Genomic DNA, 25805 nt, shown 5'->3' with positions numbered 1-25805 from the left:
TCTATACGTTGAAAGCAATTGAATGAGTCATAATGCTATTGAAAATTAATAGCCCATAAAGTGGCTGAAAATTGACTGCCAATCCATTTAAGACAATTCAGAATATACATAAATATAATCATCTTTTTTGGCTTTCCATTAAACCAAATAGTAAACACTTGTGTATATATGGTAACTTATTATAACATAAAATAATTCAACAATAGCTGTACATTTAACTACTGAAAATTTTTCCATATATGACGTTACTATGTCATATTCAAATAAGAATGCTTGAATACAAAACGTTTAGAATGGAAAATATATATTTGTAATAAAACCAAATATGCTAGCAATGATGGTATTAATATCACGATAATGTTCAGAAATTTCCTAATTAAAAAACCATTAACAATTGCTATTCAAATTTTGAATTATATTTGAATTTCAAAATTTAGCAATCAACCTATTTGATATTAGGAATTGATTTTCGCATTTCACATAAATGAGTATTAAAATAAATATGACATTTCACATAAATGAGTATTAAAATAAATATGATATTTTTTTTATAAAAATATCCAACAAGAAGAAAATTTAATCCAATGGTGAATTTGTCAAAATTCACCTCCAATAAAAGAGATATTAAATAAGTTGTAGGCTAAGGCTACAACCAATTTGTAGATAAACTTTGTCAATTTTTATTTTTGTGTGTGTGGTGTTGTGAGAGAGAGAGAGAGAGAGAGAGAGAGAGAGAGGAGAGAGAGACCTAACTTGAAACCTGATTTACCTAACTGGACTTGGACCTGTGAATTTGGATGAGAGGGATTTCGGGTCATATCTATTGGGTTGGGTTGCGGGTCAAGTTTGGACATGATCCAACTCGGCTAGGTCATGTTGAAAAAGAGAGAGAGAGAGAGAGAGAGAGAGAGAGAGAGAGAGAAGAGAACGTTCAGGTCACGTTGAAAAAAAAAAAATTTGGGAGGGCATTATGGTAAACCTACATTGAGGCAGTTTTCTCTCATTGCTTTTCCTCCCAATTTGGGAGGAAAAAAATTGTGGGCCCGAGAGAGAAAATTTTCTACCGGGTTTTCCACTCCCCCTGTTTTCTTCCCATTCCCATACAGAGGAAAACTCAATTTTCCACTCCATTTTCCTTCTTACATTTTCAATCCTTCCTAAATTCTACCCAACCAAACACAGTGTTAGGTTTATTTCAATGAAGACATTTTTGGATTTAAATTCACATTCCTAACTATCAGATTATTAAAATAAAAAGAAGGTATAAATAGAAATCAAACTGGATAATGCTTCTTTAGGTGCGTTTATTCCATGGCTAGATCAATTTTGGGAATAGGCAATGCCGATCTAATGTAGTGTTAAGGGGCACTATAATTTTAAATGGCATGAGAAGGAACGAGAGGAGTGCCAATAGATTAAATGACTATGGTTTGGCACTTGAGCTTGTAATTGTACGCCAAAATGAAGTGTTTGTATTCAAATTTTGTTAGTATTTTTTTTTTTCAGTTGGTAATATTGTCAATTTACTAGTCTTTTTTGTGACATAATAAATCATAGGAAGGATTTTATCAATTTTAATTTTGAATTTTTTTTTTGTACGTTAGAGTTGCTTAAATAGTATTATATTATCAATAAAATTCTATAAGCAATAAATATATTTGGAAAAGAATTAATCTACTTTTTTTTTGTTATAACTTCATCAATAAAATGTTTTCCTCCATTTGTAAAATCTCTTTTATAACTTGTAGTTTTGACAATAAATGAAAAAAAAAATTTAATCTAATATTTTTGTTATATTTTATTTATTGTTAGTAATAAATGAGAAATAAAGAATTTGGGTTGGGTTGAGAGGGTTTGGGGTCCCCAAAACGGTGTTGATTAGCAGTTTACAATTTACACGATGGCTTTGTTGTTTGCTAGAGATTTGAGACTTCAGAGAAATATTTTTGGAAAGAAATTTTTGTTACTATGTAGGAATTACAAACACTGGGAGGAAGTTTCTCATTTGTGGGTCATTTGACTAAGGAACTGAAATTTTTAAGAGCCTGTTTGGTATATGTGTATAAACACATGCTTTTAGTTTTTTTTTAAAAAATAATATTACATGTATTTTCATACTTTTTCATCCATACATATTTAAAAAAAAAATAAAAACTATTATTTAAATACACGTATCAAACGGCCCCAAATATTTTGTTATTGAAAATTTATATTTTGCTAAAAAGTCTTGTAATCAATGCTGCTAATTTTAGCTGAAGGGAAGAGCTGTAAAGCAAGTCATTGGCCCATGATGATGACTTGGTTAGACAGTTTCAGACACTGTAGTATTGTTCAGTTAGGTCCACCTCCAATTAATGCATCTGGTCAAGTTCAGGCCCAGAGATAAAGGACCTGGGCCTGGGTTCGGCTTGAGAGTTGAGAGCCTTTCTGGGTTCCAAAATTCCACACTGTGATTGGCTAGTGCAAGCTAACCAAACCTGACTTTTTAGTCATCCTAACATTGGTTCAAGCAATTTTTATTTTCTAGTCTTATTGTTTTTTGGTTTCTGCAAAGTTTGAATTGATCGTGTGAATGTATTATGATGCCTAAATTTTGTCCATTGCATACACAGATTAATCATCACGCATTTTTAGCGTGACAATCATTTCATATGTATAAATTTTTCTAGGGGGGAATAAGGGTTAGGATTTAAGTTTTCACGACACAGCTTCACACGCATATATTTAGATGAGGTTAGAGTAAATTTTTTATTTTAAATAAAATATAATAAATAAATAAACTTATTATAGATTAAATTGTTTTAAGTGTGCTGGTCAAAAATTGTTTTAAGTGTGATGCATAACTTCATCAATAGAGTGTTTTCCTACATTTGTAAATGCTCTTTTATAACTTGTAGTCTTGACAATAAATGTAAACCACAAAAAATTTCCTCTAATATTTTTGTTACATTTTGTTTATTGCTAATTTAATTTAAATTTGCTAGTAACATCTCTGATAGATCTTTTTCGAGATTCAATGAGACATTCTATAAATGAGCCTCTTTAAAAAGGACTTATTGCCATTGATTTAATAATTATTTTTCTTCGTTTTTTTTTTTCCTAAAATTTTCATTTCCATATTCATACGTTTTGGTAGACTTTAATAAGTAAAAAAATAAAAAGAAATACTATCTAAAATAAAAATTATAATATGACTATAATAAAATAAATTGTACAGTGTGGAGTAACAAAACTTGATTTATTAAATGCACTATTGCAAATTTACTTATTGATAAAATTACGCAATAATATCAACCCTCATCATGAGTATAGATAGATTCACTTAAAATCAAATTAATATTAGGAATGTTCACAAAAATTGAGAGAGAGAGAGAGAGGAATGGCCAACGAGTTCCTTTCGTTTTTGGCTGGACACAGACCACTTCTTCCAACGAAAACATTACTGGGTATGAGTTTCAATTTGGATAGCAAAAGTATGGTAAAACATTAGTAGGTGTTAGGTATATTTCAATTTGGATTGACATAAAAGTATGCTAGGAAATGAGTATATGAGGAATGGACCATTGACCATTGACCATTACATGCTAGGTTCATTCCCTTACAATCTTCTACTATATATATGTGTGCTTTTCCTTGAGCGCTAAGCAGCGAAATCAAACCCTTTGTTTTGTTTCCACAAACTAATAGTCTAATACCCACCCAATCGTACCAAGCTTGACCTTGCATGGGGCTTTCTCAGTTGAGTTCAGCTCCACCATCCTTTTGTATGCGTGCCTTTATTTTTTTCTGGTGGTGTGGCTTTTTAGTCACCTCTGTAGTTGGCGGGAATAATGAGACGGACCGATTGGCGTTGCTTGAGTTCAAAGCCAAGATCATTAATGACCCTCTCCAGGTTATGAGCTCTTGGAATGACAGCTTCCACTTTTGTCGATGGCGAGGTGCCACCTGTGGTCGGCGACATCAGAGGGTCACCATGTTGGACCTACAATCTTCGAAGCTGGTAGGCTCTGTATCACCACATGTTGGAAATTTAAGTTTTTTGAGAATTCTTACCCTCCAAAACAACAGTTTTCATGATGAAATCCCTCTAGAAATTGGTCGTTTACGCAGATTGCAGTTCTTACTTTTGTCCAATAACACTTTTAGTGGCAAAATTCCAAGCAATATATCCAATTGCTCTAGCCTTGAAGACCTTCGTGTCCGTGGCAACCTTTTGACGGGAGAAATCCCTGCAATGCTTGGCACCTTGTCAAAGCTTCGAGTTTTTTCTATGAGTGCCAATAATCTGATAGGAAGAATCCCACCTTCTTTTGGAAACTTATCATTTCTAGAACTGTTTGGCTCAACATATAATAACTTGCATGGGATTATCCCAGATTCTTTTGGCCAGTTGACCAAGCTTGAGCAACTTGGTCTGGGTGTAAATAAGTTGTCTGGAAAAATTCCTCGTTCAATCTTCAATACTTCTTCAATAAACTTCTTCGATATAGGAGACAACCAAATCCAGGGGCATCTTCCATCAGACATAGGTATCACTCTTCCAAATATCAAACTATTACACATTGGCTACAACCGATTTACTGGATCTATCCCAGTTTCAATTTCTAATGCCTCAAATCTAGATACACTTGAATTGAATGATAATAAACTAAGGGGAAAAGTTCCTTCTTTGGAGAAGCTAAATAGAATTTCAAGATTTACCATTACCGGTAACAATCTTGGAAATGGAGGGGCAAATGACTTGAATTTTCTCTGTTCATTGACAAATACCACCTATTTGACCGTATTGTCTTTAAATATCAATAAATTTGGGGGAGAGTTGCCCAAATGCATTGGCAATTTGTCAACTAGCCTCGCTTGGTTGTTTCTGGATTCTAATAAAATATACGGAAAGATTCCTACCGAAATAGGAAATTTGATCAACATGGAGAGACTTGATATGTGGCAGAACAAATTATCAGATAATATTCCCTCTGAAATTGGAAAGTTTCAGAAGCTACAATTTTTGGCACTGAATGAAAACAATTTATCTGGGAACATTCCATTTTCTTTTGGAAATTTAACTATCTTGACAAACTTGTATTTATACGAGAATAATCTTCAAGGAAAAATCCCTCTTAGCATAGGCAAGTGCCAAAATTTGATCAATTTGTTTCTTTCTAATAACAATCTCAGTGGTTTGATATCCCCAAAGGTCATTGGTCTTTCATTCTCACCAATTAGGCTAGATTTGTCTGCCAACCAATTTACTGGTGTCATTCCTATGGAATTAGGGAAGTTCAAAAATTTAGAATATTTGGATATTTCAGAAAACATGTTGTTTGGTAAAATTCCAGAAAGTCTGGGTAGTTGCGTAAAGTTGGAATTTCTAGCTATGAGAAGAAACCACTTTCAAGGGATTATTCCACCATCTTTGGCATCATTAAGAGGCCTTAGATCTCTAGATCTTTCTAACAATAATTTGTCTGGAGAGATTCCAAAAATTCTAGAGAACTTTGTCTTTTTGCAATTTTTGAATCTATCTTACAATCATTTTGAGGGTGAGGTACCAATAGACGGAGTTTTCAAGAACATGAGTGCAACTTCAATTAGAGGAAATGATAAGCTTTGTGAGGGCGTGCCTAAGTTTCAACTACCAAAATGCAAATATGAAAAATCCAAAAAGAGAAAGTTGACCCTTACCTTGAAATTAATGATCTCTATATTTTCTGGGCTTATTGGAGTATCTTTGGTTTTGTCACTTCTACTTCTTTTTTGTGTAAGAAAGAAAAGAAAAGAAAATATCTCAAGTGACTTAGGAAATTTTCTTTTGAAACTCTCTTACCAAAGTCTCCTAAAGGCAACCAATGGGTTTTCTTCTACCAATTTAATTGGTGTGGGTAGCTTTGGGTCCGTGTATAAAGGAATTCTTGATGAAGGTAGACATATAGTTGCTATTAAGGTTTTTAACCTTTTGCATCATGGAGCTTCCAAAAGTTTCGAAATAGAATGTGAGGCTTTACGAAATATTAGACATTGAAATCTTGTAAAGGTCCTCACATCATGTTCTAGTATTGACTATCAAGGCCATGATTTTAAGGCTTTGGTAATGGAGTTCATGGGAAATGGAAACCTAGATGAATGGCTGCATCCAACTCCAATAATAAATGAGACCCTTGAGGAACCAAGAAATTTGAGTCTTCTTCAAAGGTTGAATATTGCCATTGATGTTGCTAATGCATTGGATTATCTTCATCATCATTGCCAAACACCAATCGTTCATTGTGATCTCAAGCCTAGCAATGTCCTTATTGATGATGAAATGATTGGACATGTAGGTGACTTTGGCTTGGCAAGATTCCTTTTTAATGCTATCCAAGATTCTTCTATTAACCAATCAAGCTCTATTGGAGTAAGAGGAACAGTTGGTTATACTCCAGGTATCTTTTTTTAAATTTAATTGTTTTCCTCTTTTTTTTTTAGTTTTTTACTATATTTTAAAGCTTGAAAAAACAATTTCAAAAAGGATGCGTTTTATATCTAGAAGATAGAATCTTATATAACAAAAATTTTCACTTGCCTATTTTAATTCTTATTACATACCATTGTAAAAGCTCATTTAATACCACTAAGTTATATATTTTTCCCATTTTTCATTTGATACAAAACTATGCACATATTGCATATTTGTTATGTGTATTTCAGAGTACGGAATGGGAAACGAGGTGTCAATTTATGGTGATGTATATAGTTATGGCATATTATTATTAGAGATGTTCACGGGAAAAAAACCAACTGATAACATTTTCCAAGATAGCTTAAACCTTCATGATTTTGTTAAAGCAGCCCTGCCGGATCGAGTAATTGACATTATAGATCCTATCCTTCTTTGGGAAAGAGAAGGAGAGAACAGAGTGAATGACATTACTTGCAATGAGAGCCAAAATGGAAGTCTGAAGAGACTAGAATGCTTGATTTTTATACCTGAAATTGGAGTTGCTTGTTCCGTTGAATTTCCAAGAGAAAGGATGAACATGGGTGCTGTGATAATTGAGCTACACTCAATTCGAAAAAAATTTCTTGGAACTAATATACACAGACAAAGGTTTCAAGCTACAGGTAAATTTTGTTTGTCTCGGTAAATGTTATAATTTGATAGCATATCCTCTAATCACTGCATGATCTAACTTGCACTCCAAATGTTTTAAGGGAAGAAAGGGACATTCATATAGCAATTAGTAGTGAAATGCCTTTATGTTAGTATTTTTTTAATTCTAGCAAAGCTGAAAAGGTTGATGTCACTTGAAATTTTATAAACTCTTTGTGCTATACTTAGTATGAGAATAAGCCCAATTACCTTTCTATGATACCTTTTTTTTTAGAAGAACCTTTCTATGATACCTAAACACATAATATGCCATGGAAATCTATTTTCTATTCGGTGAATTTTGTCGTTGAAGACAAGAAATTGGCTCTGCATCTTATTACTCTACATGTAGAGGTCTCTATTGAGGACATAAGATTTAATGACTTCCAATTGTACTAAATTATACATAGACATTTGACGCATAGTCGGATCTATATTGAGGCCCCCAAAATGTTTTATGATTTTTTATTATACATGGTAGAAAAAAAATACTTTTATTTTTTTTTCCCAATATTCTTGTTTCTATAAGTATATATATAAACAATACTAAAAAAAATGGGTAAACTACATATTTGGTCCCTATCCTTTAAAACAATCCCAAGCCACATGGTTTTGATGCTATATAAACACCACATTTAGATTAAAATAATATGGAGTGTAATTAAAAAATAGTCCAAGTTGGAGGGATATAAGTGCATTTTACTTATTTATCATAATCATTTAAATATCATACCAAAAAATAATTTTGTTAGAATAACAAAATACATTGCAAAATTTTTTGTAAAGTAATTAATCATAGTTCAATAAGTTTATATAAAATAAACTTTATTTTGACAATAAATATCATATGGTTTGTGATATTTACTCTTTTATTCCAAACTCCAGAGTAATAGAATTCAATTCATAATTAATATATAAGATTAAAGTTAACCATGACCTCTCAAAGTAAATTTTCTGACTTCACAACTGATTTGAGGAAGTCTAAATAAATCTAAGTAAATTGATACCAATTCAAGAAATATTGAGCTAGTTGAGATTTTTCATTCCACAAATGGACATTCTTGCATCATGAATTTTCTTACTAGTAAAATCAAAATTGAACATTTAATTTACAAGTTAAGTTATTGATAATGAATATTTGAATTATTTTTTACTTTAGGGAAAACGTCATCTTGCATACTGTAATTTTTTAAAATCCTAAACTTGTTAATTATAATATGTTGAAATTCTCTTCCCCCATCATAGGTGAACGAGGATGATGACTTCTTATCAAGGTTGTCCACAAGGTTTTCCAGTTTATGATATACAGCATTGCAGCAACTTATCTATCCTGTATCGATCCCATAGCAGTCATGTTGTTTTTGTTTTTCTTTCCCTTCGATATCAAGCTTGTAAAATTTTCTTCATTAATTAACTTTGAGTAATATGTATCAAGCTTGTTTATGATATATTGCTTTAATGTACTATTGAATAATATTTATTGCAAAAGCTATTCACAATAAGGATCCTATAGAATTTACATGCTCAATAAATTTTAGAGATTGTTAGGTTGACATATATATATATATATATATGTATAATTGACATATTTTATGACAAAACGCACTTTACTTGTTTATTAACTATCATTGTCTTTCACATGGTGCGCATAACACGTTTGTTAAGTGCTTTCAGGAAAGACAGGTATGGAGCCAATCAAAATAGTCAATCCTAGTTCGTGCTATGATTTCTCATGACTAGTAGTTTTTAGATAGGCTAGTTTATTTGAATAAGGGTTCATTCATTGTATTCGGGTTATTAATGTATTGGACTTACTTTTGTACTTGAGGTTTTGTCATAGATTGACAAAGGGGAGATTGTTAGGGCCATGTGTTTTGGTATTGTCAAACCAAGGCAAATTATGCGTCTTAAAGTTGTAATTGAAGACCAAGTTGAAGACACAAAGTTTGTTCAAGAAAAACACATGTTTAGCACATTTTCAGCATGTACCTCAATAGCAGCTTGATACTTCCTCGATAGAAGCTGGAAACTTATTGCCTCCTCGACACAAGCTTAATCGATCGAGCGTCACAGATCAGCAAAAATAAACAACACAAAAAAGCCAATAACTTATTCGTTTGAAGCCTGAATTGAGATCCGTTTGAACCAGTATTATAAGGACATTATAAGCCATCTATTAGAAGGCTTTTTAGAGAAAGAAACACTTCGTTTATGCGGCCAGGATTTTGTAACTAAGTTTCTCTCTTTCACCAAACTAAAGAGTTTCAAAGTAGATTTGAAGATTATATTGGTGAAGAAGCTAAAGTTATAGCAACCACCACAGACGTGCTACTGTGAAGAAAACTTTCAAGAGGTTCTTGAAGTCAGTTGGAGGTTTCAATTGTGATTGTGGGTGGAGCATTCATATATTGGAGGGTTAAGAAGTTCTGAAGCTGTGAAGATTTCCGCTGTAAGTTCATCTACTGAGATTGTAGAGTCTAGGGACAAAAGTTTTGTATTAGATTTGAAACTTCTCTTTATTATAGTGGATTGTTTTTTGGGAAGGTTTCCCTCCAGGTTTTTTACTGTGAAACTAGTTTGTTTCATTGGTTTTCCTGGGTCATCATATATTGTCTTATCTATTATTTAGTTGTGCATGATTTTGACTTGATATTGATGTTTGTTTATTTGAACAAGGTTTATTCACAATAGATCTAATTAACAATTTGGGTTTAAAACTTGTTAATTCTATCAACCAATGTCTAAATTTCCCAACAAAGATGATATATGAAGTTTTTTTATTTTTTTTTATTTTTTTATTTATAAATTTTATAGAAACAAGAAGTACCCTATAGAATTAAATTATTATGCAACCCCCTCTCTATTATGGTCATGGCAAATGGGTGTGGATTGGGCTTTAGTTTGACTTGTACAAGTTTGGGCCATAAATAGGTCATCCTAAATAGGTTACAGATGGATCAGGTCCATTCGGTTAAGGGTTGATCCATATTTTTTTCACTTGCAAATAATAGTTATAAGAATAAATTATTAAAGTGTGTGTGTTTCTAAAAAATATATATATATATTTATATATATTTAAAATCAAAGCTAGAGAAAATATAATTTAAATTTTAAATTGGATAGCTAATTTTGCGCCATGTGTCTTATCTAAAATTTTAAATTTTTGTGCATGCATTAACACCTATCACGGAAGTTAAGAAAACCACAATAATCATGTTCATTCACCTAAGCAAAAACGTATTGATTGTAAAAGTGCTAAGTATGTTATAGAAAAATATGTTGAAAACATTGCTTCAAAACATATTTTTGCCAGATGGCAAATTAATTTAAGTGTATTTTTTATTTTGATATTGAATATATTAAAGGTTCTCAAAACTCTATCCCTGATTTTCTCACTCATGAATTTACAGTGCCATAATGGCAAGCCGAAGATCAAAAGATAAACAACCTGCTACAAATGTTGGTAAACAGTTGGTTAAGCATGAACCTGCTTCACCAGTTGAAGTTGCTAGTTGCTTTACTATCCTTGGTACCATTCCTAAACCCAATTATTCAACTGTTCTTGCATCCTCATATGATCCATATGCGGTCGCCATTGCTACTCATCCCATTCAAACTACTCTTCCAAGAAATCCCAATGCTTTTAGTTTTGTCAAAAAAAAATATTGCCAAAACTTGTTTTCTATTGAACCCAACAGGGCTATGATTGTAAATCCCCAAAAATTTGCTAAAGATTATTTTCCTCTGAACTTTCATTGGATTCCTGAAAATACTAGTAAAGACCTGAAGTATTACTCGACTGTTTCATGAAAAGTCAATTTTCATCAAATCCATAACTTATAAGTTTGATGTATCCAAAATTATTTGTTATAGTGTTTTCATTCTTAACATAACTAATAAGATGACTATTTAGTCATCTTAACATTGGTTCAGGCCATTTCTATTTTCTAGTCTTTGGCCATTGAAAACTTTAGCTGTTTTCTGATTCATAAGACTTCACTTGCAATATTTTCCAACAATATAAGTTGGTCCAGGCGCATTTGAAAATGGTGGATTCAATAGATTGTGGAAAACAAATTTCTCACTTAGGTCCCCCTATCTTTTTTCTTTTTTGGTTTCCTGCCAAACTTTGAATTGATTATGTGAACGTGTGATTTGGGGGGACAAATTTCGTATACACACCCAATATAGATTGAACTGTTTTAAGCTTATTCATCAAAAAAACTGTTCTAAGCTTGATGCATAAATTTAACCAAAGAAGAGAATTAATAAATGGTAAAACAGAAAGTTGTAGAAAAAATTCATAAAGAATACGACAAAAACACAGACATAAAGAATAAGCTAAGAGTCTTGTAACTCAACTAAAACTTTTAGGTTTTTTTCAACAAAGACTTTTTGGATTTTAATCCACATTCCTAACTAACAAATTATTTTAAAAAATTAAATGAAAAGAAGGTATAATTTGAAATCAAACTGGATAATGACAATGGTTTGACACTTGAGCTTGTAAATGTACGCCAAAATGAAGTGTTTGTATTCAAATTTTGTTAGTATTTTTTTTTTCAGTTGGTAATATTGTTAATTTATTAGTCTTTTTTGTGTCATAATAAATCATTGGTAAGATTTTATCAATTTAATTTTGAAAATTTTCTTTCTATTTAAGCAACTCTAACATACTAACATGTACTATATTATCGATAAAATTCTATAAGCAATAAATATACTCGGAAAAGAATTAATTTATGAAATGTTTTCCTCTATTTGTAAAATCTCTTTTATAACTTGTAGTTTTGACAATAAATGAAAACCAAATATATATATATATATTAATCTAATATTTTTGTTATATTTTGTTTATTGTTAGTAACAAATGAGAAATAAAGAATTTGGGTTGGGTCGAGAGATTGGGTCCTAGTTTGGGGTCCCCAAAACGGTGTTGATTAGCAGTTTACATGATAGCTTTGTTGTTTGCTAGAGATTTGAGTCTTCAAAGAATTATTTTTTGAAACAAATTCTTGTTACTATGTAGGAATTACAAACACAGGGAGGAATTTTCTCATTTGTGAGTCATTTGACAGAGGAACTGAAATTTCTAAATGTCTTGTTATTGAAAATCTACATTTTGCTAAGAGTCTTGCAATCAATACTGCTAATTTTAGCTGAAGGAAAAGAGCTGTAACCTGTAAGGCAAGTCATGGTCAGCCATGATGATGACTTTGTTAGACAATTATTTCAGATACTCTAGTATTGTTCAGTTTGGTCCACCTCCAATTAATGCATCTGGTCAAGGTCAAGCCCAGAGATAAAGGACCTGGGCCTGGGTTCGGCTTGAGAGTTGAGAGCGTTTCTGGGTTCTGTATAGTAGTCCTTGTTTATTATGGTGCTTGTTTTCAAAACCAAAATTCCACACTGTGATTGGCTAGTGCAAGGTAACCAAACCTGACTTTTTAGTTTTTAGTCATCCTAACATTGGTTCAAGCAATTTCTGTTTTCTAGTCTTATTGGTCTTTGGTTTCTTCTAAGTTTGAATTGATTACGTGAACGTGTGATGCAAGGATAAATTTTGTCCATTGCATACACACTTATTATAGATTAATTATCGCGCACGCTTTAACATGACAATCATTTTACACGTATAAATTTTTTTTAGGTGGGGGAGTAAGGGTAAGGGTTCAAGTTTTCACAAGAGAGCTTCATATGCATATACTTAAATTAGGCTAAAGTAAAATTTTTATATTAGATAAAAAAATAAAAACAAAAACTTATTATTGATTAAATTGTTTTAAGTGTGATGCATAACTTCATCTATAGAGTGTTTTCCTACATTTGTAAAAGCTCCTTTTTTTTCAGAGTGTAAAAGCTCTTTTATAACTTGTAGTTTTGACAATAAATGTAAACCATAAAAAATTTCCTCTAATATTTTTATTATATTTTGTTTATTGCTAATATACACAGACAAAGGTTTCAAGCTACAGGTAAATTTTGTTTGTCTTGGTAAATGTTATAATTTGGTAGCATATCATGATCTAATTTGCACTCCAAATGTTTTAAGGGAAGAAAGGGACATTCATATAGCACCAGTGGAGTCAATACCGTACCGTTCCGGCCGGTACAGCCGGAATTTTTCGTACCGGCACCTTGACCGGAATAGAAACGTGGCTATTTCATACCACTTTTTGTACCGGAGCTTACTTGGTTGTACCGGAAAAACCGGGCAAAAAATCGGATACCGGCCAAAAAAGGATACCGGACGGTAAAAGAAAAACAAGAAAAATGGAAGTGATTAACGGTAAAGGAAAATACCAAATAACCCATAATACTGCCATCGCCAGCACTGTTCCGAAAGTGACCACCCATTCTTCTTCTTCTTCACGCCCATCCCTCCATCAGTCTGCATCTCTTAGTTTTTAAGTTTTTATTTCTGAAGCTTTAGTTGATTGTTTAGTTGTGACTTTTAATAGTAAAAAACTAAAAGGAGAGTAGGTTTGGTTTTGTTTATAACTTGTGGCAGTGTGCCCTCTGACACACCCACCCACGTGAATTGCTATAAACTTTTGAGATTTCAAAAGTTGATTTTTTTTTTTTTTTTAATGCAAAGAAGTTTTAAACGGCATTTTAACTTTTAACTTATTATTATTATTATTATTATTAAAAAAGTAGGAACATCTTCCCTATTATTGTTAATATTATCTAGTTGAAATTTTAACTAGAGATTAACATATTAAATGACATAAAGATTTATAAATTTAAACTTTTTAATAAATAATATAAATTTTGGTTATATATATATATATATAAAATAGCGGTAAACCCGAAACGGTACACCGGTATTGATCGGTACCCGAAATATATCGTACCGGTGGTCAAACCGGTACAGTCTCCGGTACGGTATTGACTTCCTTGTATAGCACTCCAAATGTTTTAAGGGAAGAAAGGGACATTCCTATAGCGATTAGTAGTCAAATGCCTTTATGTTAGTATTTTTTTATTCTAGCAAAGCTGAAAAGATTGCTGCCACTTGAAATTTTATAAACTCTTTGTGCTATACTTTTCTTATTTTTTGGAGAAAGTCTTTGTGCTATACTTAGTATGAGAATAAGCCCAATTACCTTTCTATGATACCCTTTTTTTTAGAAGAACCTTTCTATGATACCTAAACACATAATATGCCGTTGAAATCTATTTTCTATTTGGTGAATTTTGTCGTTGAAGACAAGAAATTGGCACTACATCTTATTACTCTAGATGTAGAGGTCTCTATCGAGGACATAAGATTTAATGACTTTCAATTGTACTAAATTATACGTAGACATTTGAAGCATAGTCGGATCTATATAGAGGCCCCCAAAATGTTTTAAGATTTTTTATTATACATGCTAGAAAAAAATACTTCTATTTTTTTCCCCAATATTCTTGTTTGTATAAGTATATATATAATCAATACTAAAAAAAAAAAAAACTTAACTTATTGTTCTCTCAAATTCATGACACTAATATTACTATTTTCGTATGTATTCTAATAAGTATTACTGTTTACTAAAAAAAAAAAAGGGGGGAAATGTCTTAAGGGCATTGGTTTAAGAACTATTTTTAGAAAAAATTTATTGAGAGAATGATAAAACAATAAATGTTATTGACAGTTTTTTATATTTTCTTTGAAAGTGATGTCAAAACTTTCTTATTATGGTTTATTAATTATTGCCTTAATGACATATGTTAATATGACCTTATATAAATATATAGAAAATGTACTAGAATATAAATTAAGCGTAATTGCTTTTGTTATGAATCATTGATACCTTTTTTTGATACATGACATGTATTTTAAGACATAAAATCTCCACTTACATAAATTTATTTTACGTATAAAATATCTAGAAATAATAACATAAAATATTAAAAAATTATTTTACTTATTTTGAATATAAAAAATAAAGATGATTATTTTTTTGGTTAAAGTTACATCAAATAATTATTGGTTTATAAGTTACATGAATTCCAATGACAATATTTCAAAAGTAATGAAAAAAATGTAGTGTGATTAAGGCAACCCCAATTCCCAAGTCACATTTTTTTCTCAAAATATAAATAAATAAATAAATAAAATCCCCAAGTCACATGGCTCTGATGCTTTTAAAAAAACAAAGCAAAAAATAAAAACCCACATTCAGATTAAAATAATAGTAAAATGAAGGTAGTGTTATTAGATGTTATTAGCAAATAATCAAAGTTGGAGGAATAGGGGTACATTTTAACTTCTTTTATCTATTATAACCATTTAAATATTACACCCAAAAAAGTTTTTAAGAATAAGAATATACGTTGTAACAATTTTAGTGAAGCAGTATATCATAGTACAATAAGGTTATTTTTATAATGAATTTTATTTTGACAATAAATCTCGTATGCTTTTATAATTGAATTGAATTCATAATAAATAATATATAATATTAAGGTTAACCAGGGCCCTTGAAGAAAATTTTCTGACGCCACCACTAATTTGATGGCTACAAATTAAGTTAAAGTTATTGAATCTGTTTGGCTAGTTGCATATGTAAAATTCTAAATAAAATATAAGTATATTGATACCAATTCAAAAAATATTGAATGAGTTGAGACATCATGAATTTTCTTACTAGCTAGTAAAAACGTAATAGAAGATAATGAATGTTTTGAATGCATTTTACATTAGGAAAACATCATTTAGTATACAGTAATTTTTTGAAAATCCTAAACTTATTATTCTCATTGAAAGTTTCTTCCTTCATTATAGTTACACAAGGATGATGACTAATTATCAACATCCTATAAATTAAAATTAACCACCCAAGGGTGTGGCCTAGCGGTAGGAGACACAGTTCCATCACGCTTACGGGTACGGGCATTGTGATTCGAGTAGTGGCACTTATATTCCTCTTGTTTATCCAATTTGGGAGTGAGGTGTCTGGGTAGCCCCATGATGGCTTGCTGAGTGGTACCCATTGACTGGTTACAAGTTACAACAACCAGTGGGGCATGGGGTCAGTGAATCCACACTGGAGACTCTTTTTTTGGCTTTAAAAAAAAAAAAAAAAAAAAAAAAGATCCTATAAAAATTACATGCTCAATTAATTTTATGTTTGGATTGGCAAAAGGAAAAAGAAAAGAAGGGAAAAGAAGATATTTCTATTGAAGAAAAGGTTTCTCCTGGGCCCATAAAGCCAAATAAGGCAAATTGTTGGCTGACCAATTTCAAAATAATTTAGGATAAATTTACAAATATACCCTTAAGTGGCTTCAAACCAAAAAATTAAAACATATCAAATATATATAAGGGTATAAATGTAAAAACATACATATTTCTTTTTCCTTCTCTTAATAAACCAAACAAAGGAAAGATATCAATATTTTTCTTTCTCTTTTCTTTCCTTATTATATCTAAACACACCTAAGGAAAATGATTTTCTTTTACCTTTCTCTTCCCTCACTCCAGCTATAACTAAACAGAGCCTTAGAGTAGATATATGAAGGTTATATTTTTGCTTGGAACCAAGAAGTGTCCTGAGTCAAATCGGGTTCAAGCCAGAAACAAGTTGTTATTAAAATAATCCATTTATGCAAGGTTAAAGAGGAGTTAAGCAAAATAGACACAAATTTTATGTTGTTCGACAATATGCCTAAAGCCACAGGTAGTAGCAAGAGAAAGTTCCACTATAAAATAAGAAGACAACAGTAGCACACATGCTCTCTCACAAGACTTGAACCCCAAATACACAATTGACTCTCTTTCGTAAAAAATACAGAACACTCTATCGTATTTGCTCTACTATTGCAACACCCTTTCTCTTAATATACATCTCACTCAATATGGGAGAACCTACGTGTATTTATATACTAACATGCACGCTAGGCATAGGTTTGCTACAACACTTATTAAAGTCGGTTACACAAAGTCCTCATCTAGCAAGGACTCTATCAATATACCTTGACCAATATAAGCCACTGACACAACACAAATCATCCTAAATAGGTTGCATACAAGTCAGTTCAATCGGGTTACATGTTGATTAGTATATTTTACAAGCAAATAATAATAATTAGTCGTTAACTCGTGCTATGCACGAGAACTTATTTATTTGTAAGGTAAACTAAAATAATTTTATAAAATCTGAAATTGATTAAGAAACTACACCATTGCATGATTTGCTCTTGTATGACTTCAATTTGTGTTACAATTTAATGAATAAGTCATTACTTGAACGGGCAATGTTTTATAAAAAACTTGTCAGATAATTTCAAATTCTGCACAAAAATAACTCAAAAATTCAAATATTAAAACTTTTGAAAGACCAAAAAATATTATAAAATCAAATGATTTACTGCTTAGAAATTATTAAAACAAAACAAAATATATATGACTAAATAATAAAGAAATATAAAAGAAAGACGAGTTACATTCAAAAGAATAATTTCAATTATTGCAAGCATTTTTATTATAGGGTCAATTTTTGTAACCCAAGTCCAAAAGGTATGGATTATGAGTACAATGAACCAAAACAATGAATTTGCAGAGCGTTGGTGAAAGAACTGGGCTGGATGTGAATTAAACAGGAGTTAGTTATGGTATTTACGGGTAAACTTAACATGAAATCATGCTTGAACAAATGCAAACGTGAAAGTCCGAAGAGGCATTTTATTGAATGAAAGTTGGTTACAACTCTTAGAGCTACAGTAAAGTTATTTTCTTCTTCTCTCTCTTTTTTGTTTAGTCCCCCCTTATCAGAGGCCTCTCCCCTTTATATAGCACCCTCTCCTTTTATCTTCATCGTCCACTTGTTCATCATCTAAACATCCATTTGAGTGCATGTCGCATCATGTATCTTCTTTAGCCTTGTGTGAGTGGCGGTAGCTAAGATTGTACTGTTCAGGGGTCTTCTCCATATTAATGCGGCCAAAAAAGTAGCTGTAATGCATTTAATGTGGTGGTTGAAGTTTGTCTTCTAGATATTTCTCTGTTCCTATCATCTCCATGCGCGCTTGAGGTTCATCCTTATCATTAGAATTGTCAGGAGGATTACTTGAACTTCCCAGACATCTGTTTGACCAAGCTTCTTTGAATCCGAGGATAATGGACTCTTCGGACAATTGAAGATCTCCTCGGACTGTGCCCCTCATTCATCTCCAGGTATGTTTCTTTCACATGGGCTTCTCCTTAAACATGTTCCTCTCTTCGAACATACAATAGTCTTCAAATAGGGCCTTGGGCCCAATATATTAGGTTGGGCTTTTCACCCCCACAATAGCCCCTCAAAATTTTAGTTTTTCCCTCGCATCCAAGGAGAAAAAATAGGATTTTGACTCGTCACGAAATGGTAGTTTGAAACAACAAAAATATCTGAACTTACACGCATGTGGGCATAGAAGTAGGCGCCTCATAAGTGCTGCTGTCGTTTTAGTATTCCCAAAGCGTTATCAATTACTCCAGGCAGTGTTTTGTCTTTGGTATCCAACAATGGGCTATTGATCCAACGGACATGATTTCTCCTCAAGATTTGGGCGCGATGACTCCGGTTCTTTTGCTTGTCCCCATATAAAGTCTCAGAGCAAGTTATTTCTCCTTCACTTTGCAAATTCTTAGAGCGCCCAGCAAACTCAAGCACTCGAATCTTTCAAGTTCTTTCAACCACCGGTCTTAGCCTTCCTCAGAATCCGTAAGAATTTCTCAACGAGTTCGAGGATCAGTCTCCAATTTAGTTTGAGTAAGTTCTTCTCCACTAAAACCTTCTGTCCTCTCTTCAACCAGCCTCCTCGGCTTTCAAATAGTCATTTCTGAGTTACTATGTTTAGTGCTTCCTTCTTCCCAGTTAGTGAAGATGGGTAAATTTCAATATCTGGTAGATGCATACCTCAAAATATGGTTTGAGGTATTGTCTTCCAGAGAAAATACTAACAGATCGAAAAACGGGCGAAGTTGTAATCCCCATCATCGCTTTTCTAGAAGGGGGATGACTATCCCTATGGGTCCCATTACCAGTAATTACCTGACCAATGTGCGCCCAACGTCTTTAGAATCCTAGGAGCCATTGATGATTTGAACCGTCTTCTGGGATTGGGGCTCACCTGGCGTGACGTGGTACACATGTACGAGTGTCATAGCCAGCAAGGGGCGGGATATTATCAAAAATCCCGATCCGATGTCGTTAGGCTCCTCTCCTACCTTCCCAAGTCTAACAAAGAGATGAAAGACGACTACGTGATCATCTCGGGCGCGTGGCATGACAGTCCTCATTGCCGAACCAAGCCAGGAGAGCCAGGTGGGATATGTTAGACTTAGGTTTACTAACAGTGGGCTTAGGATCTCCACCTTCTAACAATTTTTTCTTCTTTTTGTATCATTATTTTCAAGTGTCTGACTACGTTTTGTTATGATGTTTAACAGATAGAGAACACGTTTCTCCTCGGCTCAACCTTACAAACACTGCTGCGCTCAATTACTTATTAAGATCAGAGATCGTTGTAAATGAGGACGGGCCACATCCCAATCCACAGGGTGTACCCCCACTCCTTCAGCCAATTCAGTAGGTTCCTCTCGGGACAACAGAAGCAGGAGAAGGAGTTACCTCTTCAACCTCTTCACTTGAGGAGCAGATAAACAAGTTCAAGTTCGAAGGAGAGGCTTCAAGAGAGGTTGAAGTGATACCAATGCCTGACGCCGAGGAGGAAGTTGACAGACAATCTGTTGTACACCCTCACGTTCTAATAACTGCTCTTCTAGAAGACTCTTTAGACGAGGAAGATATGGCAGATTTGAGGAACTTTATGAATAATAGGGGTAAAAAGGCTGAGCAGAAAGGGACTGGTACGTCCCAACCCGTGTGAGTCTGCCTCCACCACCATCCCAAGTTCCTGACCCCGGCCTGAAGCCCATACAGGATCTGAAGAAGAAGAGGCCTCTCCATGAAACTGAAGAAAGGGAGGTGTTGCCACCAAGAGGGACTAAGCAACAGAAGGTGATGAAAGACCACCGGAACAAGAGGGCCTCATCTACTGAAAGCCGAGATGACCCTCATGTTGTTGATGTGCGCCGAAGGCCTCGCATTTGGTCCCCAAGACTAGAGTTGGATGGTGCCTCCATCCCCTGGGATACCTCCCTCAAAAATTACGATGGGGGAAGGGCAAGTTATGTTACTGAGGCCTTGGAGCAGCCACTCCTCCTCCCAAAGGACATGGAATCTTATAGGTGCTTCAACCAACAGGAGCTTTTCCTATCCCTTAAGAGGGATTTGGCCATGGTAAGTGAACTGGTCTACTTAATTAAGTCGTTGAGCCTTTTTACTTTTCCACCTTTTCTGTGCTTTACATTTGAAATTTTTGTTATGTAGGTTACTCAGTAAATCTTTGTGGCCGAGGAGTGGAATAAAAAGTCCTATCTTGAAGCCCAGACAGCGGCTCAATCTCAGTCTAAGGCAGAGAGGTCTTTGGGCAGCCTGAAGGAGGATTACTCTCTACTGTCCGAGCAATTAAAGGAGATGACTAATCAACGGAACAGTCTAGACGCAGGCCTGAAGAATGCTGAAAAGCAGGCCGAAAAGCAATGCAAGCTGCTGAATATGACCGAGATTAACTTGGCAACTGAGAAAGCACTTGTGGGGCAACTTCGAGCTGAACTTCAGAAAGCCAAGAAGACTACCAAGCTAGCTCAGAAGAATGCTCAGTTGGCCAAGGAGGCAGTCAAGGCTGAAAGGAAAGCAGCATATCAGCTGGGGGCGGACAAAACCCAAATCCAGCTTACTGAACAATTTGCCTCGGTCAGCCGAGACTATTGTGATATAACCTAGGGAAAGGCATTGGATGCTGTTGGAGTCCCTCCTGAATCTAATTTGAGGCTACCTGGGAGCATATACTACGATCCTGATATCCGAGAGCTCCCAGGGTCTGATATCCCTCCTCCTGCACAACTCCAAGAGGCTTCGAAGCAATCCTTGGTTAGCCAAATTCCTCCAGTCAACCTTGAGGCCTCCAAGGAGTCTGGTCAGCCTGGTGATCAGAGCAAGTCGGCTAAAGCACCCAAGGATAAAGGTAAAAACATGGGAGAAAAGAAGACCCTCCCAAACTCTAAGGACCAAGCCCCAGAAACTGCTACAGCTTAGTCCAGTCAGGCTGCTGATCCTTTGGTCCCCCAGAAGAAGGCTTAGACAATTAGGGGTTTCTATTTTGTACTTGTAATAATTTCTACTGTTATGCAAGGATTTGTATACTCTTTTCTTTTAATCAATGAAACTATTTCCCTTTTATTTCTGGTGTTTTTGTTGTATATCTTATGATTTATTATTGCTGCAAGTAACTGTTCTTTGTAATTATGGTAATAATGTAAGTAAACTTAGCCACCGAATCATGCAGATGATGTAAATAACTGAAATTGGTACTAAGAAGAACAGTTAGTATAAGAATTACTAATAGGCAATGAAAGCAGCGAGTGATTATGGAAGTTTCATAGGTATTCTCAAATATACATAGAGAGTATTATTACTCCTTGGCTTTGGATTAAACATGATTTAGGAGGCCTATTATAAGTTAGATTAAACTTAAATACCTTCTAGAATTTCAAGCATGGCTCATTTTAAGGTTACGTCTCAATAATAATAACTGTGTGGGGGTGTTGACTAACCCATTTAGAGAGCCCTGAAGGAGTGTTAACTAACCCAAATCATCTGATCCGAGGACTACAGGTATAATTGGATTTAAGTTTAAACACTTGAGAGAAATTTGGTGGAGTGTTAACTAACCCGAATTATCTGGTCCGAGGACTACAGGCATAATTGGATTTAAGTTTAAACAATTAAAGAGCCTTGACGGAGTGTTAACTAACCCAAATCATCTGGTCTGAGGACTACAGGCATAATTGGCTTTAAATTTAAACACTTAGAGAAAATGTGAAGGAGTATTAACTAACCCAAATCATCTGGTCCGAGAACTACAGGCATGATTGGATTTAAGTTAAAATACTTTAGGAAACTGTAACGGAGTGTTAACTAACCCAAATCATCTAGTCCGAGGACTATAGACATGATTGGATTTAAGTTTAAACACTTAAGGAAACTGTAACGGAGTGTTAACTAACCCATATCATCTGGTCCGAGGACTACAGGCATGATTAGATTTAAGTTTAAATACTTAGAGAAACTGTGAAGGAGTGTTAACTAATCCAAATTATCTGGTTCGAGGACTACAAACATGATTGGATTTAAGTTTAAACCCTTAGAGAAACTGTGAAGGAGTGTTAACTAAACCAAATCATCTGGTCCGAGGACTACAGGCATGATTGGATTTAAGTTTAAACACTTAGAGAAAATGTGAAGGAGTGTTAACTAACCCGAATCATCTGGTCTGAGGACTACAGGCATGATTGGATTTAAGTTTAAACACTTAAGGAAACTGTAACGGAGTGTTAACTAACCCAAATCATCTGGTTCGAGGACTACAGGCATGATTGGATTTAAGTTTAAACACTTAGAGAAACTGTGAAGGAGTGTTAACTAACCCAAATCATCTGGTCTGAGGACTACAGGCATGATTGGATTTAAGTTTAAATACTTAGAGAAACTGTGAAGGAGTGTTAACTAACCCAAATCATTTGGTTCGAGGACTATAGGCATGATTGGATTTAAGTTTAAACACTTAGAGAAAATGTGAAGGAGTGTTAACTAACCCGAATTATCTGGTTCGAGGACTACAAGCATAATTGGATTTAAGTTTAAACACTTAAGGAAACTGTGAAGGAGTGTTAACTAACCCAAATCATCTGTTCTGAGGACTACAGGCATGTTTGGATTTAAGTTTAAACACTTGAGAGAATACTTCATATAGCGAATTGTCATGTTGATTGAAGAAAATATTCGACTAATAATAGTACCTTTTGAGGTTATTTACATTCCACGGGTGTGGCATCACATGGCTATCTAGGTCTTCTAGGAAATACACCTCAATACTAGCCCCTGAAGTAATACGATATGGCCCTTCCCAATTGGGTCCTAACTTTCCCCAAGTTGGGTTCTTTGCCATCCCGACAACTTTCCTCAGCACCAAGTCGCCAGGTTCTAGAGGCCTCAGCTTTACGTTGGCATCGTAGCCCTGCTTGAGCTTTTGTTGGTAATGTGTCAGTCGGACCATTGCATTTTCTCTCTTTTCGTCAATCAGGTCCAAACTCCTCTCTAGCTGCTCATTGTTGCTGGTCAGACTAAATAAACTAGTCCTCAGTGTTGGGAACCCAGTTTCCAAAGGTATGACAGTTTCAGCCCCATAGGTCATTGAGAAGGGGGTCTCTCCAGTAGATCTGCGAGGCGTAGTTCCGTAAGCCCAAAGTACATGTGGTAATTCTTCCACCCATTTGCCCTTTGCGTCGTCTAATCTCTTCTTTAGGCCATTTACAATGACCTTATTGACAGCTTCTGCCTGCCCATTACCTTGGGGATATGCAAGAGTGGAGTATCTGTTTATGATTCCCATTTCGCCATAATAATTCCTGAATGCTATGCTATCAAACTGCAAGCTATTGTCCGAGATGAGAGTATGAGGAACCCTAAATCGGGTAACAATATTCTTCCACACAAATTTCTGTACATCCACGTCTCTGATGTTGGCCAGAGGTTCAGCTTCGACCCATTTGGTGAAATAGTCTGTGCCGACCAGAAGGTATTTCCTATTTCCTACAGTCTTAGGGAATGGTCCCACGATATCTAAGCCCCATTGGGCGAAAGGCTACGAGCTGGATAGTGGATTAAGAGTTTCCCCTGGTTGATGAATGTTTGGGACAAATCGCTGACATTGATCTCACTTCTTAACATACTCGTGGGCTTCTTTTTGCATACTCGGCCATCAATAACCTTGAGTAATGGCTCGGTGAGCCAACGACCTACCTCCAGTGTGGCTCCCATAGATTCCTTCGTGTAATTCTTCTAGTAATAGCTCAGCCGCTTTAGGATGCATGCATAACAAGTATGGTCCTGAATAGGAGCGTTTGTATAATTTCTGGTCCTCGGATAGCCAAAATCTAGTTGCCTTCCTCCATATTTTATCAGCGTCCCCCCTTTCTTCAGGCAAAATATCTTCTTTTAAGAATTTAATTATAGGATCCATCCAGCAGAGCCCGGTCCTGACTTGGTGAACCTGAACTACCTCTCTTTTTGTCTCTATAGGCCCATGCAAGTCCTCAACGAGGATGACTCTTGACAAATTTTGCGCCGAGGAGGTAGCAAGCGTGGCCAAAGAATCAGCATGTGAGTTACCACTTCTAGGGATGTGTAGCAAACTAAAAGAGTCGAACTCCGATTGCAGACATTTAACTCGGCTCAAGTACCCCTGCATTCTTTCATCCTTTGCCTCAAACTCACCTTGTACTTGACCTACGACTAACCTTGAGTCCGAGAACAACTCCACAGACTTTCCTCCCATTCTTCGAACCATAGCCATTCCCATCAGTAGGGCCTCATACTCCGCCTCATTATTTGTTGCCGAGAAGTCCAGCCTTAACGACTTTTCGATAATGATTCTTTCAGGGGATATCAACACTAGCCCGACTCCAGAACCTTTTTGGTTTGCCATGCTATCAACGTACACTTCCCAATGGAAGGGGCTTTGTTGAGAGATCATGCCAACTGATTTTTCATCCATGTCCGACATAAGCGTTACTTCTTCTAGTTGGGGCTCTGCGAACTCAGCCACCAAATCCACAAGGACCTGGCCCTTGACCGATGTACGGGGCATATATTTTATATCGAAAGCCCCTAAGATCGTACCCCATTTAGCAATCCATCCAGTGTAGTTAGCATTTCGGAGTATAGCCTTGAGTGGGAGTTGAGTGAAGACGATGACCGTATGGGCCTGAAAATAGTGAGGTAGCTTTCGTGTACTAAGCACCACTGCTAGGATAGCCTTCTCCAGAGGCAAATAATGGATCTTGGCCTCATGCAGCGACTTACTTACGTAATAAACCGGTCTTTGTACACCACAGTCTGATCGTATCAACACCAAGCTCACCGCATAGGGAGCTACAACAATGTAAGCAAACAATACTTCATCTGGCTCAGGACTGGACATGGTTGGTGGCCGAGCTAGATAATCTTTAAGTTGCTGAAAGGCCAAAGCACATTCTTCAGTCCATTCGAATCCCTTCCACTTGTTGAGTAGAGAGAAGAAAGGCCGACACCTGTCTGCTGATCAGGAGATAAATCGATTCAGGGCAGCAGTCATTCCGGTCAGTTTCTGAACCTCCTTGGGATTCCGAGGAGCTTGTAAATCGTTGATGGCCTTTATCTGGTCGGGGTTAACCTCAATTCCTCTGTGAGTCACCATGTACCCCAAAAACTTGTCAGACCCCACACCGAAGGAGCACTTGAAAGCATTTAGGCGCAGCTTGTACTTTCTAAGGACTTCAAAGGTACTTTCAAGGTCCTCCATATGCTCAGTAACAATCTTGCTTTTCACCACCATGTCATCTATGTAAATCTTGATATTTTTACCCAGTTGTGGCTCAAACATCCTCATCATCATTCTTTGATAGGTAGACCCCGCGTTTTTCAAGCCAAATGGCATCACCTTATAGTGGTAGTTACCAGTAGGGGTGACGAAAGCTGTTTTCTCTTGGTCATCCAGGGCTAGTGGTATCTGGTGGTAACCTTGGAAAGCATCCAGGAAGTTCATC

At 35.0% G+C, this 25805-nt stretch overlaps 1 protein-coding gene across 1 annotated transcript; it reads left to right on the top strand.

Annotated features, from left to right (window-relative positions):
* The first annotated feature begins 3672 nt into the window (after window positions 1–3672).
* LOC112008377 (probable LRR receptor-like serine/threonine-protein kinase At3g47570) lies at window positions 3673–21255 on the top strand. Its single transcript, XM_065780650.1, is given in 8 exon segments — window positions 3673–6419; window positions 6685–7098; window positions 19183–19419; window positions 19545–19657; window positions 19754–19964; window positions 20009–20397; window positions 20515–20913; window positions 20944–21255. Coding segments are annotated over 8 exon segments (4770 nt in total). The 5' UTR covers window positions 3673–3724.
* Window positions 21256–25805: the final 4550 nt, after the last annotated feature.

Source organism: Quercus suber, unplaced genomic scaffold (genome assembly GCF_002906115.3).
Source record: "Quercus suber isolate HL8 unplaced genomic scaffold, Cork oak 2.0 scaffold_242, whole genome shotgun sequence".
Classification (NCBI taxonomy): Eukaryota; Viridiplantae; Streptophyta; class Magnoliopsida; order Fagales; family Fagaceae; genus Quercus; species Quercus suber.
This window is presented reverse-complemented; position numbering and strand designations above follow the sequence as displayed.